This window comes from Eptatretus burgeri, chromosome 17 (assembly GCF_056783735.1).
Source record: "Eptatretus burgeri isolate ZD-2024b chromosome 17, Ebu_testis_v1, whole genome shotgun sequence".
Lineage (NCBI taxonomy): Eukaryota > Metazoa > Chordata > Myxini > Myxiniformes > Myxinidae > Eptatretus > Eptatretus burgeri.
Window position 1 is genome coordinate 15,037,215 of NC_140977.1, and position 26,862 is coordinate 15,064,076.

At 44.3% G+C, this 26,862-nt stretch overlaps 2 protein-coding genes across 2 annotated transcripts in view; one reads left to right on the plus strand and one right to left on the minus strand.

Annotated features, from left to right (window-relative positions):
• Nucleotides 1-26,624, minus strand: part of LOC147009377 (uncharacterized) — a 49,872-nt gene extending 23,248 nt beyond the window's left edge. The window contains 1 exon segment of the mRNA XM_085862189.1: nucleotides 25,280-26,624. Coding sequence (XP_085718315.1) covers nucleotides 25,280-26,549 — 1,270 coding nt within the window. The 5' untranslated portion in view covers nucleotides 26,550-26,624.
• On the plus strand, nucleotides 18,160-23,869 carry LOC147009379 (uncharacterized). Its single transcript, XM_085862958.1, has 3 exons — nucleotides 18,160-19,141; nucleotides 19,282-20,915; nucleotides 23,850-23,869. The coding sequence occupies exons 1-3, from the start codon at nucleotides 18,231-18,233 to the stop codon at nucleotides 23,867-23,869; spliced, it is 2,565 nt and encodes an 854-aa protein (XP_085719084.1). The 5' UTR covers nucleotides 18,160-18,230.
• Nucleotides 26,625-26,862: the final 238 nt, after the last annotated feature.

Below are 26,862 nucleotides of genomic sequence, written 5' to 3' on the forward strand. Positions count from 1 at the left end.
AGTACTCGGTGAGGCGCATCCATAGACCCGATAAACGATGAAATCGTTCCACAAATGTAGAAGCCCTAGCCATTTTAATTACTCTGGTAGCCATTTTAATATCACCTGGCCGCCATTTTGTAAAATGGCTGCCACGGCCCTCAGAGGCTAAATCTGTGGTGGCCAAATATCTAAATCGCTTCAAAATATGTCTTTCTACAAGTGTGCCAAATTTGGTGCTTTTATCACTTAGTGCACAATTCTTTTGAATATTTGAGCTGTGCGGCGCCACAACAGACGATCGGCCATGGACAAGATAGGGCCACCGTGCACCTCCCCTCCCAACAAAATGATGTTTTTTTGAAGTGTCTGGATATGCTGAATAAGAATTTGAATGTTAACATTGAAAATATTGGGATGCACTACCTGTTTCAGCCTCATGAATAGGGGAACCCTAAAAAATGAATTTTCGTCATTTGTGCCAAAAGCGATTTCCGTACCCAATCAGAATGGCTTCTAGACGACCCATTACACTGTCAGACTACACATATTATGGCTTCTATGAAACATAATCTCATGTTGGTTCCATGTATGTGTCTAAAATAAAGATATCCAAGAGCTTATATAACATGTTGAGTTCATGTACTGACTGTATCATCTTATTAACCGTTCATTACTGTGTTGTAGAAGTTTCAATAAAGATTATTTTTAAGACATTTTTTTTTCTTCTGCCAAATAGTCCAGAATAAGAATCTGACTTGATTTGTTATCCATATATATATATATAGTATCCAAATACAATTTAATCCAGACAACATGAACACACATGATATTATTACACTATACACAACAGAACGGTATTCACAAAATCAAAAGCAGGGTTGGGTTTTAAAAATAACATAAATATCTGAGAATATTATTAATGTTAATATCGCTGGTATATTCTTTCCCACTCTAAATAATATGGTAATGTATTTTGCAATACATATAAATGTGCTACATTCATCCTTATTTCCCAAATTCTGATTACAAACAATGATTGAAACCAACATTATATTTACATATAGTGGGTAATAACAGTCTGTAACATTGTTCCTTTTAGCAAGCGAAAACACAGTACATCTTTCATATACATATTTCAAGATATTTCTGTTGATATATTATCATGATCACACAGTTTCATTGTATTTATCAGGTAAGGAACAATATCATGAGATTTTACTGTCATCCATTTCAATCAATGTCAACAGCAAATGGTTCAGCGATGTTATTCAATCTTGGTCAGACTCCGAGCTGTCACCAGGTAAGTACTCCTGTTCCTCTGGTATGCTGTTATCGTCATCTGATTCATCATGTCCATCATCACTGGTGTTCACTGGTTCACCCTAGAGCCAAGTTCATATGCACATCAAACTGTGTCACTAATGTCACGGTGAGAGCTGCAGACAATGTAAGACTGGAAGTTTCCTCTTCTGTTTAGTGCGCAGAAGGCCAGTCTGTCATTGTATTTGTCATGTTTCTCCAGCTTAGCTTTGAGGTTTTCTCCCCGAAATTTGGGATTGGGGGAAGTTGGTGAATTTCAGGTGAGAGAAATAAATTTCAGTTAGCTCTGACAGTTTCAGCATATTCTTGCTGATGATGATATCCCTGTCGATAACTTGGCATACAGCACCAAACGCCTCACTGTGTGCCTCTGCTAGTTTGATTTGTTGCTCCTTGTCTTCTATGCTTGTACTTCTCCATTTGTCTGCATTTTGTGTGTATTGGACCCTGCAGGATTTGTGGTATTAACTTCTGTAGCAAACAAATCATGGCCTCTAATTCTGATCAGCAACTTCTCATCTAATTTGTCCTCAGCAGTTTTGAGCACCATTCTCCATCCATCAAACTCAAACTGACTTAAGCCCTCAGTAGTCCATGTCCCTTTGACTTTCACTTTCTTCCGTTCCATCGAGTGGCAGAATATACAATCAGATGAGAATAGTACCTTGTCACCAGCTGAGCCCCTCCGACTTAACTTGTAACATGATGGTTCAGATGGATCATAATGACTGGAAAGTCGATTGAGATTCATAGTGAATCTTTGGTAACATTCTCTGTGATATCCATCACCTTCAGTAATGGTGTCTGGTATGAGGTCACACGTTGCACTCATTCGGTGAACAGAATTTAATGGCTGAGACAGTCTCCTGTCACGTATGTCCTTCAACCTGGCAAGTCTTTCATCGCATTCTGCACTTATTGATAATGCCATGAGAGGTCCATACTGAAGCCCAGGGATGTCTTTGATGCACCTGGACTTTGGCCTTGTCCCTTGGCCTCCAATGCCGCCATCCTTCGGGCGATTGGTTGGGGGGCGTTCTTTCTCTTGACGTTCTGATAAGTGCATTGGGTCAGGCATCACTTTGCATGGTTGCACTCAGGCTCTGTGAACCTGCAAATAGATAAGAAAATCAACATTAAAATTTAAAATGTCATATCTGTGATTAAACTTAAAATTGATAGTTATTTTGCTATTCATAATTGACTCAAGTGATTGTCTTTGACCGAAAAGAGAAAACTTAAATACATATTTGATGTTAATGTCAAAATAAATGAATTGTATGTTAACTAACCTGTTGGCTTCAATGTAAATGATGGGAATAATTCTTAAGTAATCTGCAAATGAATATTTGTTGTTGAAGTTCCTTGAGGGGGAGGTGTCTGTACTATTGCTCCAATGGCCATATTCTGCACATTAAAATATAATTATGTGAAGGAAAAAAAAATTCACATAATATCAATTTCAATATGGATATCTTTGTTCATGAGAAATCAAGCTTTCTCTTCAGCACAAAGTCATTTCTGTGTCAGGTATTGACCTCGATGGAGGCTCTGGTCAAAGTTAACAAACACAGTGACATTAACCATCTGCAATTTAGGATGTGATAACATTGCGGGTATCCAAGATATTGGACCCATTTTGGCATCAAGTGGAATGCAGTTGGCATTGGCATGTCACCTCATGGTTAATGAGCAGGATATATAACAAGAAACAGGATAAAATAAGCTTTATTGAAAACTCCACAACACACTCATGGGCAGTTAATAAGACGATACAGTACATGTACTCAACATGTTATATCAGCTCTTGGATATATTAATTTTAGACACGTACATGGAACCAGCGTAAGATTATGCTTCATATAAGCCAGAATATGTGTAGTCTGACAGTGTAATGGGTCACGAGAAGCCATTCTGATTGGGAACGGAAATCGCTTTTGGCACAAATGACGAAAATTCATTTTTGAGGGTTCCCCTTTTCATGAGGCTGAAACAGGTAGTGCATCCCAATATTTTCAATGTTAACATTCAAAATCGTATTCAGCATCTCCAGAGACTTCAAAAAAACATAGTTTTGTTGGGAGGGGGGGGTGCACAGTGGCCCTATCTTGCCCATGGCCTATGATGACGACGACGACTTGTCGTCGTCTTGTTAGAATTGCCACAATTTCATTTAATATCGCTCGCTCTTTGTGGGAAGACTGAGGATATCCTGAACTTTGTGGGCTTCCTCCTCATACCGTGTCTCATTGACTGCAACAATATTGTCCTCCTTGCTATCTCATGAAACCTCAAGCTCTTCCATCTCATTATTATATAATTACCAGCAAATACAATCCTTCACCTTGCTTCGGGTCAGTAAAGTGGGGGAGGAGAAGGGGGGGAGACAGACAGACAGACAGACAAACGAATGAAGGTTTTCTTTTTCCCTCATGTTGCTCCAACCATCAGTATTTAGACATTTGTGTGGTCGATCACCATTGTCAGGTCAGGTCAGATCTGTGACCTGCTTCAGGTACCCTGTAAACCTGCACTCACCTGTTCCATGGTCGGGTTGTCGGCGACTAAACCGTCTCCGCCACCAGGTTTTCTGGTGAGGAGGGTGTTTGGATATGGACACCCAGCGGGATTAAAAACCAAACCTGTCAAAGGGCGGAGGAGCTCCTTGTGAGCCAACGGCCATCCACATCTAGTACCCAACTGTGTCTGCGTTCATCCTCCTGCAGTTGGGTTACTTTTTTATGAGGAGGTTGGTGGCAGGATTTGCACTCCAGCCACCGTAAAACCCTTCATTCCGCAAAACACAAAAACGCCAAAAAATCTGAAAACCCACTCCATGGGAGTACCTCCTGTGCAGCTTCCCTTCACAGGGCAGCTCACCGGATGACGGGATTGGGGCAAAGCCTTTGGGACCCCCAAACCTTGATGAAAGGAGGGAAACCACGAGGTAACATCCCTGGGTTAGATTGCGGGAGAGTGTGTCAGAGTGGTGCTGAGGTGTCGTCCACCAGATGGTGGTCTCCTTGGGTTAAGCTGAGGCGGTCCCTTCGGGTGGGTGCCTGGAATGTCCTATCCCTAAGAGAGGATGATCACCTGTCTCTGTTATCATCTGAACTCAAGCGTTTGGACATCGGTATTTCAGCACTCTCTGAGGTTCGGAGACCAGATTGCGGCGAGATAATGGTGGGTGGTGACACCCACTATTGGTCTGGTCGCTCTGATGTTTACCATTCCCAAGGAGTTGCTGTAGCTGTGTCCAATAAGCTGACCCCAATGATAATTGAGGTAACACCGGTCAACGAGCGTATTATGAGATTAAGGATTCGTCGCTCCTAAGATGTCATTTCCCTGGTCTCTGTCTATGCTCCGACTGAGGCGAGTGACCTCACCGTGAAGGACACATTCTACGCCACGCTCGAATCCGTGGTTGATCAGTGCCCCAGACGAGATACACTTCTAGTATTGGGGGATTTCATTGCATCGACTAGAACTGATAGGGATGGTTATGAGACGTGTGTTGGTCCCCATGGGTCAGGAACTATGAACCAGAATAGCACTAAGTTCCTTGACTTTGCAAGAAGTCATGGACTTTGGGTGGCTGGTTCTTGGTTTCAGCGCCCACAAGCTCATCGCTGGACTTAGTATTCCAACGCTGGCGGTGTGGCAAAGGAGATTGACCATGTCCTCGTTGACGGTCGCTGGAGGATGATCCAGAACTGCAGGGTCTACCGGAGTGCTCAGTTCCTCAATACTGACCACCGGCTTGTTGTAGCAACGCTAAAGCTGCATCTTAAATCCTGGAGAATGGTACCATCCCAGCCGAGGCTGGATGTGGGCAAGTTCAAGGACGAGAGAGTAGCTGAGGAGTTTGCGAACAGGCTGAGTGGACATTTGGGGTGTCTGGGTGCTTTAGGGGGTCCTGAAGAGTTATGGAGCGCCTTCAAGACCACCATCCTTGATGTTGCCGGTGAATGTCTTGGAACTCACCGAAGGGCAAAGAAGAATTTTGTCTCTCAAGGGACACTGGATACCATTGACCAGAGTCGCAGGGCCAGGCTGAATGGCAGAGCTGAGCTGTTCAGGGAGCTGAGGCATAAAACTGTATGTGCACTGAGGGTGGACAAGGAGGCCTATGTGCGAGGAATCTGTGAGGGGGTAGAGCATCACCTGTGGACAGGTGATTCTCGTCCCGCTTACAGGGGAATTCGCGCATTGCGTTCATACAAGCCCATCCCTCGGAGCACTGCAGTAAGAGCAGAGAGTGGAAGGCTCTTGACAGAGGAGTCTGAAGTGAAGGCCCGCTGGGCCGGTTACTTTGAGCGGTTGTACCAGGCTGATCCACCAGCTGTCGAGTTGGACGTCAAGGGTATTACAATCCCTGTTGCCGACCCTCCAATCAACTGTGGTCCACCTTCGCTTGTGGAAACACGGGCTGCGGTGAACCGGTTGAAACGGGGCAAAGCTCCAGGGATCTGTGGCATCCATGCTGAACTTCTCAAGGCTGGTGGAAATGCTGCACTCGTGTCGTTGCATGCAGTTTTGTGCTCTGCCTGGATGCAGTTTTGTGCTCCGCCTGGATGTTTTGTTCTGTGCTCTGCCTGGATGCAGTTTTGTGCTCTGGAAACACAAGTATCATCCCAACTGATTGGAAGAGGGGCCTTCTTGTCCCTCTCTGGAAAGGGAAGGGTGATCACCAAGACTGCAACAACTACCGAGGGGTGACACTGCTCTCAGTGCCGGGCAAGGTCTTTGCTCGGATAATTATTGATCGGGTTCGCCACCATCTGCTTGAGCATCAGCATCCAGAGCAGTCAGACTTTACACCAAAGAGGTCAACGATTGACCGTATCCTTGCTCTTCATGTCCTCACCGAACGCAGACGAGAGTTTCGGCAGGGGCTACTTGCAGCCTATGTTGATCTCTGTAAAGCGTTCGATTCAGTGAATCGGGATTTGCTTTGGAGGATTCTTGGTCTTCATGGGGTGCCACCAAACTGATCGATCTGATGTCTAAACTCTACTCTGGTACTGAGAGTGCTGTGAAGTGTGGTGGTACCATCTCTGACTTATTTCCAGTTGTTTCTGGAGTTTGTCAGGGGTGTGCACTGGCCCCCACACTTTTCAGCACTTGTATGGACTGGATTTTAGGGAGGATGTTGGAAAGATCAAGTTGCGGTGCATCGTTTGGGAATGTCAAGATCTCGAACATTGATTTCGCAGATGATGCAGTCATCTTTGCGGAGACTTTAGATATCCTTTTGGGGGCCCTCGAGGTGCAGAATGAGTCGGAGCCACTGGGATTACGGGTTTCTTGGGTCAAAATTAAGATCCAGGCTTTCAATGACATCTTGGATGCTGCTGTCCTGTCTGTTTGTGGTGAGGATGTTGAATTCGTGGAGAGATTCACTTACCTTGGCAGTGATATTCATGTCTCTGCTGGCTGTGAGTCAGAGGTCAATAGACGTCTGGGTCGGGCCTGGGGAGTCATGCATTCACTGGATCATGGGGTGTGGCGCTGCCGGTACCTGAGCGGGAGGACGAAAGTCCGAGTGTTCAGGTCCTTAGTGCTTCCAGTCTTGCTCTATGGATGCGAGACTTGGACTCTGACCAAGGATCTGAGACGGAGACTTAATTCCTTTGGGACCAGGCTTCTTCGGAGAATCCTTGGCTATTGCTGTTCGGACTTTGTGTCCAACGAGCGGTTGCTGAGAGAGACTCGGATGAGATTGGTTACCTGCATGGTCCATGAGCGTCAGTTGCGGCTGTATGGACATGTGGCTCGTTTTCCTGACGCTGATCCTGCTCACCAGATTCTCTCAGCGAGGGAGTCTTGTGAGTGGAGGAGGCCAATGGGCCGACCACGTGTCTCACGGTTGCAGCAGGTTGACCAGCATCTCAAGGAGATGGGGATGGGCCTGGCATCTGCCTGTGGGATGGCCAGACGGAGGCCCCTGGAGTACCGGCGGTAAGTGGATGCAGCGACGTGCTGTTCTGGCACATGCTCCCATACCTGACCTGACCTTTAAAGAGTCTTCCCCAATCGGCTACTAGGGTGTTTGTTGCATGAGTTTCTCGTAGGAGGATTATATCTGCTTTCAAGATCTCACAATCTTGAATTGTTTGAACCCTTCTTAATGGGGCCCGACCCCCATTTATATTAAAATATGTGATGTGCAAAACCATCTTTAAGATTCAGAGCACTCAGTCTACTTCTACTTGCATTTCTTTTTTCGCTTTTGTCAAAGCTTTCTGGAGTCTCTGGAACTGAGGTTCAGAAATCTCTGTTGAGTTTCTTTGCACCATTTGTTTTGCAGTGGTGATAAACGCCTTGATATCCGGAAAATGATCTTTGATCTGCACATTTCGCTGCCTGAAGGATTCATTAAAAAAGCTAACAATATTTTCTGTCGATACATTTGATTCTCTTTCTTCTTCCTGAGATGCACACAATGCATCATACGAAACACAAGCCTCTACATCTACATCCTCAATGTAGTTTGGTTGTGACTCAGCCATCGCTACCTCCATTATCCCATGGTCTAAATCAGTGCTTCTCAACCTTTTTCAACTTGAGGCTTACTCTGGCTCTGAGGAAATTTTTGCGGCCCAAAATACACAATAGTAATGAGAAAAATGGCAATAAAACTTAATGCCAAAACAAATCATTATGCTTACCTTTCATGAGACACTTGAGGGTGCTTCTTGGAAATAAGATGGTCAAGTCGTGGTTTGATGGGGGACAGGCTCACCCACAAAGTGGCATTCAGAGTGTCTGTTTTTAGACTATTTTGTGCTTTTGATTTTGTCACAGTGACAGTCGAGAAGCCCGATTCACAGAGATAGGTTGTGGTGAATGGTAAAATAAATCTGATGGCGCGCTTTGACAAAGAAGTGTATTCACTGCTTGCCAATATCCAGAATGAAGGAAGGTCTACTTATGCATGCTGAAGCTTCAGACTACTGTCTGCATAAAGTTCCATCAGTTCATTTTCAAGTACAACGGACAAGGTCACATCTTCTGAAGCAGGATCCACTGAGAAAGGGTTCAAAATCCAAAGGTTTCCTTGTCTTGGGTCCTCTGGAAAGTAGGTTGCAAACTTTTGTGATAACTCGGTAAAATGCTGGATTATGAGCCCAGATATGTCTGTATGAGGAGTGGATTCCAAAGTTTCACTGAGAAGTGGAAACATCTCAAGTCATCCATCCTTCACTTTTCTGTTCCAAAGAACAAGCTTTTTCTTGAAGCCTTCAATTTTGTCAGCAACCAAGAACACAACAGTTCCCACCTTGCATTGATATGTTGAGCTGATTTAACTGGTCAAACACATCTGTCAGGTAAGCCAATTTGGCACAAAAGTTATCATTACTGTAATGATGAGCAAGTGGTGCATTTCTCTTCAAGGAACATGTGGACTTCATGTTTCAGTTGAGAGAGGCGATTAAGCATACGTCCTCTTGAAAGCCACCTCACCTCACTGTGGTACAGAAGCTGCAAGTGATCAGAATCAAGTCTTTCACACAGTGCAGCAAAACACCTTGAGTTGAGTGCACTCTTCTTGATGAAGTTCACAGTTTTAACAGCTACATTAATCACTTCATTCAGTTCTGCTGACATCTGCTTTGTTGCCAGATTTTTCTCTATGTAAGAAGCAGTGGGTCTTCTTGGCAACTGGCGCCCTCTGTTGGATCTGTTTTACAACACCACGATGGACTCCTGTCATTGATGCAGCACCATCTGTGCACACACCGATGCAGTTCTTCCAATCAATACTCTTGTCAGTGAAGTATTTGTCAAGGCAGAGCATCACATCATCTGTAACTGTTTTTGTGGAAAGGTCTTTGCAAAACAGCAGATCCTCATGAACATCACTGTCCCCGCAGTACCTCACGAAAACTGGCAATAAAGCATTATTGCTAATGTCAGTAGATTCATCCAACTGAATGGAAAAATATGGACTGGCCTTTCTTTTTTTCACCAGTTGGCATTCAATGTCATCACTCATTTCAACAATTCTTCTCATCACAGTATCATTAGAGAGTGATACGGACTGAAGTTTGGTTGCAGCTGCCTCTCCAAGAATTTCTCGACACATATCAACAGCACTGGGTAAAATAAGCTCCTCTGCGATCGTGAAAGCTTTCTTGCTACGAGCAACATGAGCAGCAACCATGTAGCTGGCTTTCAATGCTGATTTTGACTGTGTTGTAAATGTTGTAATCTCTTTCTGCTGTGCCTGAAGTCCAGCTCTTTTCCTCTCAAAATATTCCTTTGGCTAACCTACACTATTCGGGTGTCTTGTGTTTAAGTGTCTCTGAAGCGTTGACGGTTTAAGCGCCTCGTTTGACAGGATTTCAGCACATTCAACACAGTGCTTTTGGCTCAACATCACTGCCTGCCATCGTGAATCCACATTTAATGTAAGGCCTTAGTTATTTTATAACTTGGTTTACGCAGTTCTTCAGCTAAAATGTAGGGTCGGTAGGTCGAAATATAAATATAAATATAATTTCAATTTTTAGAAATTATATATTTCTCTGATTTTTTTTCGGATGTTCCATGGAAAAGACAAGGGGAGGTGGGGGGGGGGGGAATAAATATAAATCCCAGACCAAGAGGATCTAAGAAAACATTGAAGATGGAAGACCATTCAAATGCAGGATGCCCATGTTCACTGTTTCATCTGATGTGAAAAACAATAAAGAGTGATTAAAACTTCTTTTTACAATATAGTCTGGCATGTTTTTCTTATAGAAACCTGTTGGATCATCAAACAAATGGAAACAATGCTGAGAAAATTACTGTCCAAGTCGGAGATGTTTGCGTGCACACCAGTGCATAGTGCTGGATATGATTAAAAAAGGTGTGTACTCGGAGTCAACACGCTCAAAACGGTCAATCAGAGCCATAACCAGCTCTTACTTTTCAGCGGGCATCTGATCGTACCGTCTCCCCATACCTATGAACACATCAAAGGCTGATTTATGGTCCGTTGAAGGCTGAATATCAGCATCTCGCAGAGAAACTTTGACGTACTTGGCACCGAAATCGTTCAATACGAACAGCGGTGTGCAAGTTTCGATGGAAACAAAATCGGCACGATCGTGAGTAGCCTGCGAATCATCCCTGCTGCTGCACTGAATTGATGCAATAGTTCGGCCAGAATATTCGTCGTCAAGATGTCGTGTGATTAAATCACCAATAGTCACCCAAATTTATAACGCTGACATACTTCTTAACAATCACTTTTGCCCCAGAAACCACAGTCAATCTGAACCATGCTGGCCACTGCTTAGATGCCATGACCGAAGACGACTGCACAGCTTGGTTAAAGGTGACTCGGCATTTTGGCGTGCACGCACGAAATTATATTTTGAAAATAAATGCCGACGTTTACATTTCGGGTTTTGAAACTTTTGCACCTTTGGCGGAAAATGTATAAATATAAAAGGCTAAAAATGTGTTTTATATTTATATTTCATTTCGGCAAATATACCGTCGGCGGATCCGTCAACCAAGTTATAAAATAACTAAGGCCTAATCTGGGTCATATTTCCTCACCACAACCTTTCGATATTTTTCCGTAGCAGATTTGTCTTCTCCATCACACTTTCGTTTCAAAAATCGATCCATTTTAGGTTCAAGAAATTATCCACCAAAGTTGAAAAGTTTACAAAAATGTCAAGTTCATGAACGCATGAACTAAGTACAAGGCACGTACATGCATACACACATCACATATATGCGCAAGTGCAGAATACACATACACATGGATATAGTACGTTTACATAACAGTTATATGTAGAACGAACACGCTTAAACCACCACTGCATAAACATGATGTACGTAAGCACAAAATGACTCGATCTATCTCTCACGCGCGCACTCGCTAGACGTTTTCGGAAAGACGGAAGTACAAACAGACCTAGCTGAATTCCAGCTGTGTCGTGTAAGTCTTACACTGTAAGATCAGACCCTTTTTTATATACTTCTTCTTTTCTTTTTTGCCGACCTTGTGGCCCACCAGTGAGGGCTCCGCGGCCCACCAGTGAGGACTCCGCGGCCCACCGGTTGAGAAGCACGGTCTAAAGAACCCTCTTTATGTTCAACCCTTATTACATTGGAGGGTAATGGGTCGTCATTCTTAACGTTCTGTGTCTTATTTAGGTCATCATCACCCTGAGTAAGTTGTTCACCTTCACATGTATACGTATGATCCTGACACCTTTTCACGTGAACCATTGGTGGAGTCACGTCTTCCACCAACTCTTCACTACTTTGCTCCCTTTGTGCAGGATGACCAAGCTCACTCGAGGTACCAGCGTTTTGCACTATCAGCACTTTATCGCGCTTATCTTTATTTTCAAGAGGGAGCGTTTCAGACTCTTTCTCAAGCTTGTGTCCATCATTTGTTCCTCAATACAATTTAAATCCTCTGGAGTTTGCACCTTCTCTCCCCTTTCATTTAGGTTGTTGTCATCACAAGGTTTAACCACACTATCCTTATCATTCCCATCTTTTGCTGCACCTTGATGTTCGAAGGAAGATTCCTGCACTTTAGGTGACTCATCTGTTGGGTCTCCCTGAACATTAATGGAGTGTGGGGGGGGGGGGTGGATGTTGACCCAGATGCAGCAGCATTCGTTCTTTTTGCATTCGGACAATAATTCCGAGTATGACCTTGCGATCCACATCCATAACAGATTAAAGTTTCCGTTGCTGCAAAATCCCGATATTCATGTCCGTCTAATTTCAGGTTAAAAGAAACACTTAGCTGCGTCACACCATCTTTTAGAACAACAAATCAAAACCGTCTAAACGATGCAATGTGTTTTAAGTTTTCATTCCTGGTATGGAGGGAAACATTAATTACTCTGGACACCACAGTACCATGTTCACCGAGCTTCTGAAGCAGTACTTCACTTGATATGAAAGGTGGGCAATTACTTATCATTATTTTTGTCGCCGCTGTGTCCATTGATGACACCGGAACGAAGGTCTGGTCATCTCCCAGCACCAACCCTCTTTGCACAACATTGTCTGCAAAGTGTGTTTGTGACACGAAGACGACAACTTTGTGGCTCATTCGGGATGCTGCTCGAATGTTTTTTACGCCTATTATTTCTCCAACCCGAGGAGAATATCGTCCATAACGACGATTTCCGGCGGAACAAAACACAGCCCGTGGTTCCGTGATAACCCTTCATCACACCCATGACTGTTAGTAGTTTGACCAGCCATGTCTTTAACCAAACAAACACAAGTATTAAAGAAACACAAGTATTAAAGGAGAAACACAGCAAGTATTAAAGCAGGCACCAAAACCAGGAAGTCCTGAACAGGCATGCGAAACACTTACTGCGTGTTCGTGTTCTCTCTCTCTCTCTCTCTCTCTCTCTCTCTCTCTCTCTCTCTCTCTCTCTCTCTCTCTCTCTCTCTCTCTCTCTCTCTATCTCTCTCTCTCTCTCTCTCTCTCTCTCTCTCTCTCTCTATCTCTATCTCTATCTCTATCTCTATCTCTATCTCTATCTCTCTATCTCTCTATCTCTATATCTCTCTCTCTCTGGAAAACTTCACACACAAACAAGCATTCAAGGGGAGCGAAAAGGGGAAAGGAAAAAACACCAACACGACACAGTACTCACAGAACCGCCATGATGCCACACCCATGCACAACTCACCAACAATTTTTAAAATTATAAATTGATTGTCAGAGCACCACCAACCGTGCTACATAAAGATTGCTTCGCACACCACCGGTTTTTAAATAAAACAGGATCTTGAAATTCAAACTCAAAAAGAACACGCGATGTAACCAATGCTTTAAAAATAGTTAAAACATCATCAGCTAAAACGTCAGTGTTCTGCAGTTTTCGTTTCCTCGATAAATAGATGGCTAGTTTTGCCTCAGAACACAAAAAGTTTGCTAAAAGACATTATTTTCTGCATTGATACAAGACATTGAAACCAAACAAAAAAACACAATGTGTAAAAGTCAAACCGAGCCCCCGGATCACACGCGACATAATTCGAAAAAGCGACGCCAACCTTGAACATTCAATGAAAATGTGAAAAATGGTCTCTGGGGTGTTGCAAAAGGGGCACAATTCCGAGTTTTCAGGACATATACGGTGGGACAGAATGTTACAAGGCAGGATGTTGTGCGCTAGCCACCACTGTAGATCGCCTGAGCGCTTGACAATGGGTTCTTTATACATCACCTGCCATTTAATTGTTGTGGAAACGTTTGCTTGAAGCAGCGCTCGCCAATAAGCTTGTGGCTCTGCAGGTTTGCCAGGAAAAAGGGTGAGAACTGACAGATTGTACACTGAGGATTTCTCCATCTGGTTAAAAAACCTAAAACTTTGAAATAAAATTAAAATATTTGGGAAAGGACATTGGGATAAATTGAGGGCATCTTCTATGTCTGGGTCCCATTTTAACTCGGTTTGCTTAAAAGTCCGTAAAATCACAGAGAAAATTCTGCCAATAACTCTGATGGACCGCACACTGGTGGCCACGGCAATATCAGCAGCTGGCTTCCATCTATGTACAAGGGGGTTCCTGAGGTGTTTTACTCTGGTAACGCCGACATCAATAAACTTTTGCATGAAAGATGTCACTACAGACCCCATCAAAAAACGAATTTAAAAAGTATTGGTTCATTTAAAAACATCTGAAGGGAGAAAGCACTGGTATCACGGCAAAAAGAAACAGCCTGCCACGCTTCCAGCATGCTTCGGTAAAAAAGGGGGACCGATGTCATATCCACACGCTTCGTATCAAGAAGAAAAAGATCGGCACCATAGCCTAGTTTTCCAGCTCGCTTAAACAAGCAATGGGCAAAGGCTTTCCATGGGACGTTGGAGTATAGAAGCCTTCGTACTGAAAGGAGGCGAAAAGCCATCACTTTGCTCGTCACATCTATTAGCCCCTGTCCACCTTCTGCAGTCGGCAGGCTTAGTATTCCTGGCCGGAGCCAGTGCTTCCCCCCCAGAAAAAAATCTACAAAAAAGCTTTGAAGTTTTTTAAGGATAAAATTGATGCTGCAAGATTATTAATGACCAGAGTACGACCCCGGTAGGAAAGCTCCCTCAATAATCCCCTCCATTTTATCAACCGCCGCTCAGTTTTAGTAATCAGCGATTCCCAGTTTTTTGAAATAAAATCTTGAGTTCCAAGAAAGACACCGAGGTAGCGTATTCCTTCATTGGTCCATTCAAGCTGCCCTGGTAGGGTTGGAGGGGGAGTTTCATTCCGTGGACCTAAGTAAAAAGTCTTGCTCTTTTCCAAATTAACTTTAGTCGAGCTCGCCAAGCTAAATTCCTTGACAGACTCAACCAAAGCACGAACATCGTCATCAGAGTGCACAATTGCGCAGAGATCATCTGCATAAGCAATGCTCTTTACGGGATTTTCTAACGGCAGAGGATAAAACCCTTGTAGCCGTGTATGTAAACGATGTAGTAAAGGTTCAATTGATAGGGAGTATAGAAGGCCAGACAGGGGGCACCCTTGACGAATACCCCTGGTGACAGGGAAAGGCTGATTTAAGATGTTATTTACTTTGAGCAAGCTAAAAATATTATTGTACAATAGTTTAACATAACAAATAAAATTTTCCTTAAAACCAAACCCCCGTAAAACAGCAAAGAGATAAGAATGATAAATCGTGTCGAAAGCTTTTTCTTGGTCTAAAAACACGAGACCAACATTTCTATGTTCAGCAATACAAATATCGATTATGTCACGTACAATAAAAATGCTATCATGTATTGTCCTTTTAGGGATGCAATAAGATTGATCGAGGTGTACAATCTCCACAATCAGAGGTTTGAGGCGGTTGGCAAGAACTTTTGAGAAGATCTTGTAGTCCGTGCAGAGGAGCGAAATGGGACGCCAATTTTTAAGTTGCTGGAGGTCTCCTTTCTTAGGTACGAGAGCAAGTATAGCCCTGTGACAGCTGAGTGGTAGCAAGCCTAATTGTAGGCTATCAATTAAGAGGTCAAGCAACTTGGGTCCCAACAAATCCCAGAAGGCTTTGTAGAACTCTGCAGGGATTCCATCAAGTCCAGAAGCTTTACCTGTGGGCAAAGTTTGCAAAGCAGTAAAAAGTTCAACAGTCACTTCCTTGTCAAGTTGTTGGCATGCAGATTCGGACAAGGTGGGCAAAGAAGTGGTTTAGGAACTAATCATGTCTTCTTTCGTGTTTCTGGCGCAATACAAGTCAGAGAAGTTTTGTTTCGTCAAGCTTCTGATGTCTTTTTATTTGGATCGTGTGTTGTTAGGCCTCCTGGTGCCTGCAGCGAAGTTATTTGCTGGTTTCTCTTTTTTTGCGCTTCTAAAGCAAAGAAAAATTTGGAAGGAGCATCAATAGAGCTGTAGTTCTCCATTCGCAGCTTAATTAGAGCCCCTATGGCTTGTCTGGCTTCTGTTTCTGGAGCCCCTCTGGCTTGAGCAAGGAGGGCTTTCTTCGTTGCTATTAGAGAAACAGTCCTTTCAGCACTGGGAGTTGGAAGGCTTGACTGGAGAGACAATATTTCTTTGGCAATTAGAGATTGCAGCGCAGATTCATTCTTTGTGCAAAAGGAGCTATATTGCTGACAAAAGGTTCTAATATGGGTCGCAATGGTCGCATTGTCCCACCATTGTGTGAGGCCGGAGTAGGAAGGCTTCCGTAGCAGTAAAACTCCCCAAAAGGTTCGAAAGGCGACAGAAAAAGCGTCATCTTGCAGAAGACTCACATTGAAGGTCCAATGGGCAGTGCCACGATTTCGAGCCGGGGAAAGTATATGAAGAACAACCATGTTGTGGTCCGAAAAACCACTTGGAGTGGTGTCAACATGATCTATGACATTTAAAGAGTCATTATTCATGTAAAATCTGTCTAGCCTTGCAAGAGATAGCCGGCCATTTGCATATCGGCACCACGTGTATTGCCATGCAGATGGGTTCTGGAGTCTCCATACATCCAGAAGGGAGAATTTAGACAATGCTCCCTTTAAGGGTATTGTATTTGATGGGTGGGGCTCTACTCCATTACGGTCAAGGGTGGGATACAAAGTGCAGTTAAAGTCCCCACACATACAAACAAGACCCTCAAAATCAAAGTGTGTGAGGAACATTTCTAACTGTGTGAAAAATTATATTCTTTCCATTCTCGTACTAGGTGAGTATACATTTATTAAAGTGTGTTTATAACCATTATAAAGGAAATTAACTGAAGCTAAATGCCCTTTAATAAACTCCTTAAAAGTGACATTTTCAGGACAGGGAGAAGGATTTAAGTAAAAAGCCACTCCAGCACTAGGACAGGTCAAGCTACTAAAGAACCATTGTCCTTTCATGATGCGAGTCCATTCGCTCATGCACGAGGAGCTACATCTTATTTCTTGCAAAAGAACAACATCAAAATGTTTTTGCTCGATAAGCAACTTTACCTGAGCTTTACGCAGGGGTGAACGTCCCCCATTTATATTTAAAGTTACAATAGAGAAGGTCATAGTGTAGGTAGGGAAGGTTTGTCAGGTAGTCTGGCAGATATGTGAAATATTCTGGTAGTTTTGTGCCTTTGATGATACAAGCATGAAATTTGGTACACAGTTATAGCATACCCTTAGGAAACATTTTGGATATAGGGACATTCCAGATTACCCCTCGGGTCAAAATGGTGGCCATTTTACAAAATGGCTGCCACGAATAACAAATTCTGCCTACAAGGTCAGCAAAGTCATATGTGCTTGGTGCAAAACACAATGTAGTGAGTATAATATGATTATTATCAACTAGTATGCACATGCTTCATTATCTACTTCATATTTGACTAAAAAATGCATCTACGGTGGTCTATGAGGGACACAGATAACAGTTTACCATCGCAATGTCCCCTATTGGGGACATCGAGTGACAATCACCCAAGATCGCCATTGTGTATATATGCATCTCCTCTGGGCTGGGGTTCGTATATTGAAAACATTTTAACTCTGCTATTCTGTTTTCAGGTGATAACTCCACTGTAGTGTACCCAAAGACTAATCCCCTGCTTGGTGGTGGTTCTTCCCAATTTTACAGTGACTGATTGGTGGTGGTTCAAGACAATGGCCAAGCATTTCAAACTATTAGACCCCCAGCAGCGAGGGCCAAGTACATCTGTTACATCAATTAACCAGACAGACTGGAACCTATGTGTGCTGTGTCAGATGGACACCACTGAGCCTCTTCATTGTCCAGCTGACTCCAAGCGAAGCACAGGAGGGTCTGGATACCAGACTCTGGTAGACAATCTCCTCAGGTTCAGTGAGATCGACTGCTTGCCAAAATCTCTCGACATGTCCCGCTTGGATGATGGTGAGGGTATTGAGTCCACCTTCCAGCACCACAGGGTTAAGTGGCATGATTCGTGCAGACTACAATACAACGAAACTCAATTGATTCAGGCAGAGAAGAGGAAAACAACCAGTGGGGATACCGAAGGCGTGACACGAAAGTATACCCGTCAGAGTGTGGACCGAACAGTCACTGCTCGAAACATGTTTCTTTTGTGACAAGCCAGCAGGTAACGAGTCTTTGCGCAAAGCTTCTACCTTTGACCTGGACAGATGAGTCAGGAAATGTGCTCTGAAACTAGAAGACAAGCCACTTATTGCTAAACTGAGTGCTGGAGATATGATGCTCTGTACCATGTGAAGTGTCTGGTTTCCCTCTATAACAAAGCAAGGGACACAAAGAGAACCTTGGATGACCAGGATGATATCAATCATGGCATAGCTCTCAGAGAACTGGTGTCCTACATCGATGATGCCCACATGGACGCTCTTGTGGCACCAGTGTTCAAGCTGGCAGACCTAACAAGTCTGTACAACAACCAGCTGAAAGAGCTTGGAACAGTCTTGACTGGACGTGTTCACTCGACCAAACTCAAGCACCGGATCATGACATATTTTCCGGACATGGAGGAGCACAAGCCTGGCCGAGATGTTCTGCTAGCTTTCAACGAGGACATCGGATCAGCCCTTCACAAGGCCTGTGAACACGATGCTGATAGTGATGGTGTTCATCTTGCTAGAGCCGCGAACATAGTCCGAAGAGACATGTTGAAGATGAAGACAGCCTCTAGTGGTTCATTTGACGGCCTCTGCCAAGAACAATCCGTGCCAAATTCTCTCGTGGCACTAGTTGCTATGATCCTGAATGGTCCCACGATCCAAGAGCAGTCAAGCCACTCATCTGTATCAACACCCACTCTTACAATCTCACAGCTCCTCATGTTCAACAGCTACGCACGCCGCCGACAGAGTAGGAGTATTGAGTCTACCAAGCACGGCCACAATCGGGAGACCCCCGTCCCTGTGTACCTGGGAATATTGATGCACACAAAGACTCGCAAACGAGACCTGGTTGACACTCTGTTCCACTTGGGTCTCTCCGTCTCCTATGATAGGGTGCTGAGCATCTCCACGGACTTGGGGAACAGTATCTGCCGCTTCTTCCAGCAGGAGGGTGCAGTTTGCCCACCTGAACTGAAGAGTCGTCTGTTCACGACTGGCGCAGTGGATAACATCGACCACAATCCCAGCTCAACTAGTGCTCAAGACTCGTTCCACGGCACTGGCATCTCGCTGTTCCAGCACCCGAATAGTGAAGTGCGTGGAGTTCAACGGCTGCGGGTAGTAGTCTCAGATGATGTTACTGTTACAACAGCAACCACTGCACACCTGCCAGAGTCATACACCACTGTACCTCCTGTGGTTCTCGGTAAACGTGAACCACCGATGCCCAAGTTGGCTGGTCCCAACAGAAGTGACTGCCAACTGATCCCTCAAGCAATGCAGGTGGAATACAGGTACGCCACAGAAAATATATCATCTGAAAGTTGTACATATTCTGTATTCATATATGTGCCTCAATCTCTTGTTAACTGTGTGTGGTGCTGAGGTCCTGTCTCTTGTTAATTGTGTTGATGAGTTCTTGTCATTTTGACAGGTGGCAAGAGCAGATGGCAGTTAGTGTAGCATCAGACACACCACTACAGGGAGGCGAGACTGTGTCATGGGCTGCATATCATGCCAGCAAGCAGTCCATTCCAGAGGAACCAGAGTGTGGCGTGACCCTCACCTCATTGCTACCTCTCTTCTACGACCAGGCCAAGTCCATGGCTATGATTCGTCATTCCATGGACGTTATCAAGACAGCAGTTGAGATTCTGAACCCTGGTCAGATCCCAGTCCTCACAGTCGATCAGCCACTGTACGCACTCGCCAAACAGATCCAGTGGAGATGGCCAGAAACACATGGAGAAGATCACTTCGTCATCCTATTTGGTGGACTCCACATTGAGATGGCTGCACTGAAAACTCTGGGTGATCTTCTGGATAGCAGTGGGTGGACAGGAGCTCTGGTGCAGGCAGGAGTTGCTACAACTGGTACTGCTGATTCCTTCCTGAAGGCTGCCCATGTTACACGCACTCGGCGAGCTCACCAGGTCACAGCCAGTAGCCTCTATCTTCTCCTACAGAAAGCCTTCAGCCAAGGAGCAGATGAGGGACAGGATCTAGAAGACTGGTGTGCTGAATGTGTGCAAGCCAGTCCGCAGTTCCACTTCTGGTGGATCATTCTACAGTTGGAACTCACTGTCCTAATCTACGTTAGATCGGTCCGTGAAAGGAACTTCCTGCTATACATTGATGCCCTGAGCAAGATTGTCCCCTGGTTCTTCGCCTTGGGTCATACCAACTACGCCAGGTGGATACCAGTTCACCTGCGCGACATGGCGACACTGGCGACCAAACATGCAAGTGTATACACGCAATTTCTTGCGGGCAACTTCACAGTAAAGAAGACCACTCATGCGTTTTCTGCGATGGCCATTGACCAAGCCCACGAGCAGAATAACGCATTAGTTAAGGGTGACGGAGGAGCTGTAGGCCTGACAGAGAATCCCGCTGCATTACGCCGCTGGATGGTGTCTGGTCCAGAGATGGCCAGAGTGATCGCTGAGTTCCAGGCCACATCAGAGACCAAGAAGGCTGTTCACAAACACCACGAGCAAACCAAGCACACACAGGTAGCCTTTGCTAGAGATGTGCGTTCACTCACTCAAGTCATGGGGGAGATGGGAAACCCATTTTGTGATGACAGCAAGGATCTCCTGGTGCTAGACAGCAGAGACCTGGCAGACCCAGCAGTTATCAATACTGTACGCCAGATCGAGAAGCTGGGACAAGAACCGCATGACTCCTATGTCCATGAGAGACTTATCAACCAGACAAAGCCCATCACCGACCCAATCAAGAGAAACAACCTCCCTCTCTTCAGCCGACCTCCAGTCAGAGAGAAGTCAAGAGCACAGCGGCAGGCTTCATCTCTGAAGAACGACTGCTCCCTATTCTCCAGGTTGTTCATTGCGTCCCAGATACGTGATGGAGATCTTGATGAGTTCTTCGCACATGAGAACCAAGCATGTCCCCCTGCACTGTCACACATGGGCAAGATGAGACTTGGAACAAAGTCTGATCTGGTTGGCTGCTTAGAAGATCTGGTCCCTCAACAGGAGAATGCTGCTGCTGCTGCTAGTCCAGCAGTTGAAGTCATCATCCTTGATGGTGCAGCGATCATCAGTATGCTGCCATCTGGCACAGCAAAGACCTTCAACGAGTATGCATCAGAAGTATTCTTGCCATACATCACATCTCAGCTGCAGCATACGAGCAGGATGGATATTGTCTGGGATGAATACCTCACAGACAGTTTGAAGGCAGACACGAGGAAGAAGCGAGGCAAAGGCATCAGGAGACGAGTCGAGCCATCTAGTTCCATTCCTGGAAACTGGCAGACCTTTCTTCGCACAGATGAGAACAAGATGGAGTTGTTTGACTTCCAAGCCACCAGAGTAGCAACAACAGACACAGACAAACAAGTCATCAGCACCCACCACAAAGATGTGGTTTGTACGCAGGCCCGAGATGTTGCTGGTCTTGCCCCTTGTAGCCATGAAGAGGCTGACACAAGAATGCTACTCCATGCTGAAGACGCTGTGAGGCAGGGATACAGCAAAGTGTCGATCCGTACAGTAGACATTGATGTTGTGGTCCTTGCGGTGACAACAGCTGGACGTCTGGACATTGATGAGCTCTGGGTTGCTTTTGGCACAGGAAAGAACTTCAGGTTCTTGGCAGCTCACGAGATGTCTGTGGCACTGGGACCTAACAAGTTTCGAGGTTTGCCATTCTTCCATGCCCTCACTGGATGCGACACCGTTTCAAGCTTCGGAGGCAGGGGGAAGAAAAAAGCATGGGAAACCTGGAAAGCCTGTGATGAGGTCACTGATGTCACTGCAGCATTCTGTGCCTTGGCTGCCACGCCAACTCCTTCAGCCGTAGATGACCACATGGATGCACTGGAGCGTTTTGTTGTTATGGTCTATGATCGCACCAGTAGCCAGGAACATGTCAATGAGTGTTGCAAGCATCTGTTCACCCAGAATGGCAGATCAATAGATGCTCTCCCACCAACTCGTGAAGCCCTGAAACAGCACATCAAGAGAGCTACCTACCAAGCCGGCTACTGTTGGGGCCAGATGATGGTGTCCACACCAGAGCTCCCATCGCCCAGTGACTGGGGGTGGGTTCACACCGATAATGGCTGGGGCATATACTGGACAACCCTCCCAGAGGCAACTGAGGAATGTCGGCAACTACTAAGGTGTGGCTGCAAAAAGGGATGCAGAGGACAGTGCAAGTGTGTCAAGGCTGCACTCCAGTGCACAGCTCTATGTCACTGTGGTGGGGAGTGTACAAGAGAGTAGAACTGGGACAAGAGATATCACAGATGATAATTATGTAACATGTATCCATGCATCATAGTAGACTCTGTTACCTGGATCTAGAGGTTCCACTGTATAATTTTCACTCTGTAAGTTGATGTTAGGATCAAACAGAAGCACTTCCTCTGAGTTCAAGAGTGTTAAATGAACAACAGTCATTCCATGGTGCTTGATAACAGTTTTTTGAAGAGTTTGTTGTAGAAAACCGTCCAAAAGTGCAAAAATGCACCAAAAAATGACCAAATAAATGGTTTATTCACGCTTTGTCACCTTTATTTGCTATTTCTTATTTGTTAGAATCTATATTTAGTAAAATAAAACCACTGGTATGCTTCTTAAATATAGTTGTATCCACATGTATCCTCCTTGTACAACACAAAATCGGCTATTTTGTAAAATGGCCGCCATTTTGGCTCTGGGAAGAATCTGGAGTGTCCCTATATCCAAAATCTTTGTAAGATACTGCCCTAGCAGTGTGCCAAATTTCATGCTTGTATCACTAAAGGCACATTTTTTTCACATATCTGCCAGACTAAAAGGAAAGTTGGGTTGTGCTTGTAGCTCCTTCCGAACTTTCAATACAAACTTTCTAAGGCGAAAAACTTGTGACGCAGTCACACCAAGTTGTTCAGCCTGAAGGAGGAGACGTTTTGAGGAGTTTATAAAGCCAGACAGGTTTGGGAAGAAGGTTATAATTTTAACGTTTTTTTTCAAAAAATGTCCTGAAGAAACTTAAGGATTTCCATGGGCGATACATCATCATCATCACCCTCCAGTTCCTTGGCTATTGCTGGGTCATTCCAGACTTCGCTACCAGCACAAGAGACAAGCGACGAGGCCCCATCTGAGTCATAATCCGAGTGGCCTTTATTTTTCTCCTCACACACCGAAGCCGATGCTCTTACAACGGGAATATCGTCTTCTACTAAAAGTGTAGCTGTTTGCACAGCGGGAGTTTTAAAAACCATAACAGGGATTACCATTTTTATATCGGAGGCTTCGCACTCTCCCTCTGGGGCTGCCACGTCTTCTGCCTCAATTACCTCAGACACTTCGTCATCAGCAGGGCGCGGGACAAGAGCAGGTTGATGATTTTTGATTTTAGTTTCAGTGACTGGAGTGGTGACCACAACTTTTTGGGGCATTGCACTCGGTCCTTGTTCATGAGAGGGATGAACGGAAGCATCTTCCTCCGTTTCAGCTAACACACTGAACCTATTCTGCAGCAGAAGACCAGCTGCGGAAGCTTCTGTTTCTAAAAATAAAACATTACGTTCATTTGACGGTGCTATCTTTTTTGAACAGTTCGCCTGTGTGTCCTCACTTCCGCTTCCTCTTTTATAACTCCTCTTGGAGGACACGGTAATAAAACCCGCGTCATCAGCGGGAGAATTATTGATTTCCGCGCTCGAAAATGAAGGCTGATCTGCCGTCCCCGACGCGCCATTATTATTACTAATATCGGCATCTGGTTCTGTCCGTCTAGATGTGCCACTAGAATTTGCGTTTGTTCCTGACTGTCTAGATGTGCCACTAGAATCAGCGTTTGTTCCTGACTGTCTCGATGTGCCACTAGAATCGGCGTTTGTTCCTGACTGTCCAGATATGCCACCGGATATACACTCCGGACAAGCACCTTTTAAATGTCCGAAGGCACCACACGTGAAACACGTCATTGTCTCTGTTGCAATGTACATTCGATAATTTTGATTTTCAACTTCCAATGTAGCTGAGGCATTGAGCGATTGAGCGTTGTTTTTTAACACCATGTAACAGTGCCGCCGGAAGGTCAAGATATGGCGGACTGAAGAATCCGAACGCAAATGAAAGGGAATCATGGAGATTTTTGACACCACCGTGCCAAATTGTCCCAAAACGGACAAGATCTGTTCGCTTTTAACAAAAGGCGGTAAATTAGATAAAGTGACTTTCACCGCCGGTGAGTCCAACATACTAACGTTAACGAAGATATCTGGCGGTAAAGAGAAACCGGTTTCAACCGCCTGAGCGACATAGCGCTCCTCGGAAAGAAACACAACAACTCGTTGGTTCATCTTTGAAGCTGCGAGCACATTTTCAAAACCAACGAGTTTACCCAAGCCCATCACGACATCCTTGACACGAACCCCGTCGGCTGGACAAACTAACATCCCATTCTTACGAGTAAGTGACTCGTAAATGCTATTCTGCAAACAACTGTTTGCCATAGCTGAAAACAAAAGAAGAGTTTTTAAGTTTAACAAAGGAAAACCGTCACAAGCAACCAGCAAGTGGGGTCAAATGAAGTACAAGGGAAAAGAAGAGTGTAAGGAAGAAGCTAAACCACCGATAAACGGCAGGCCTATGAAAACAAGGCAGATGAAAGCGTAGGCCCGGAAACCCGAAGGTTTCAAGGAAAACCCACAAAGCACCTACCGTGCGCTCTCGCTCTCGCTCTCTCGCTCTCTCTCTCTCTCTCTCTCTCTCTCTCTCTCTCTCTCTCTCTCTCTCTCTCTCTCTCTCGTCTCAGCAGGACAGGAAATAGGAGAAAAAAACTCCACAAACACGTACAGTGACACAGAGGGAAACGAAATGGGGATAGGAACAACACAGTACTCACAGCTGCACACATGGAGCCGCCATGATGCCACACCCATGCATGACTCACCAACGACCAGCAGGGGGCGAGAGAGAGAGAGAGAGAGAGAGAAAGAGAAAGAGAAAGAGAAAGAGAAAGAGAAAGAGAAAGAGAAAGAGAAAGAGAAAGAGAAAGAGAAAGAGAAAGAGAAAGAGAAAGAGAAAGAGAAAGAGAAAGAGAAAGAGAAAGAGAAAGAGAGAGAGAGAGAGAGAGAGAGAGAGAGAGAGAGAGAGAGAGAGAGAGATATAGATAGATTTTTCATGCTTTGTTTGAAAATGTCATTGGATACGTGATGTGTAGCAAACAACACTTCACAACATAGAGCATAAACAGCACGGTCTTTATTTTGAAGAAATCTGTATTCATCTCTCGAAGAGGAATAAAATTAGCGAACTCTAACTTTGCTTTCTTTCGAACTGCTATTTTGCCCCCCAAACAACACCTAATCAGTGGAATTTATCACGAGATTTCCTGAGAATCAAGATTCACTGACCCCACCAAACTTTATGCAGTTAATAAACCAATTGAATCGTTTTTTTTGTGAACTTTCATGTGCTTTTTAAGGGGACCTGACTGATTAAAAGATTTTCCACAACTTGTGCATTTGTGTGGGCGTTCTCCATTGTGAATCATCATGTGTGTTTTAAGGTGAGCTGACTGAGTAAAAGATTTTCCACAACTTGTGCATTTGTATGGGCGTTCTCCATTGTGAATCATCATGTGCTTTTTAAGGTGAGCTGACTGATTAAAAGATTTTCCACAACTTGTGCATTTGTATGGGCGTTCACCATTGTGGATCATCATGTGCCTTTTAAGTTCGGATGAACGAGTAAAAGATTTTCCACAACTTGTGCATTTGAATGGGAATTCACCATTGTGAATCATCACGTGCCTTTTAAATTCGGATGAACAAATAAAAGATTTTCCACAACTTGTGCATTTGAATGGGAATTCACCATTGTGAATCATCACGTGCCTTTTAAGTTCGGATGAACGAATAAAAGATTTTCCACAACTTGTGCATTTGTATGGGCGTTCACCATTGTGGATCATCATGTGCCTTTTAAGTTCGGAAGAACGAGTAAAAGATTTTCCACAACTTGTGCATTTGAATGGGAATTCACCATTGTGAATCATCACGTGCCTTTTAAATTCGGATGAACAAATAAAAGATTTTCCACAACTTGTGCATTTGAATGGGCGTTCACCATTGTGAATCATCACGTGCCTTTTAAGTCCGGATGAACGAATAAAAGATTTTCCACAACTTGTGCATTTGTATGGGCGTTCTCCATTGTGAATCATCATGTGGCTTTTAAGTTCGGAAGAATGAGTAAAAGATTTTCCACAACTTGTGCATTTGAATGGGAATTCACCTTTGTGAATCATCACGTGCCTTTTAAGTTCGGATGAACAAATAAAAGATTTTCCACAACTTGTGCATTTGAATGGGAATTCACCATTGTGAATCATCACGTGCCTTTTAAGTTCGGATGAACGAATAAAAGATTTTCCACAACTTGTGCATTTGAATGGACGTTCTCCACTGTGAATCTTCATGTGTGATTTAAGGACAGATGAATAAATGAATGATTTTCCACAAATTGTGCATTTAAATGGGCGTTCACCATTGTGAATCATCATGTGTGTTTTAAGGTGAGATGAATGAATGAAAGATTTTCCACAAATTGTGCATTTCAATGGGCGTTCACTATTGTGAATCATCACGTGTGTTTTAAGGTGAGATGAACGAATGAAAGATTTTCCACAAATTGTGCATTTGAATGGGCGTTCACCATTGTGAATCATCATGTGTGTTTTAAGTTGAGATGAATGAACAAAAGATTTTCCACAAATTGTACATTTGTGTGGGCGTTCTTCAGTATCAATTATCACATGTGATTTTCGGGTGGACGACTGAGTGAACAATTTTTCAAAAGTTTGATCAGCTTTCTTTCCTTTGTGAGGCAGGTGAAAATTATTTTCTGCAAACATTTCATTATTCGGTTTGTCTTGTTTGTAAAAAGTCCTCTTGCTCGCTTCAGTTGGCGGGTCTTGCGGGTGTGTGGCTGAGCTGTTCCTCCAAGTCGCTGCAGTCTCTCTTGGAGATTCAATGAATCCACCT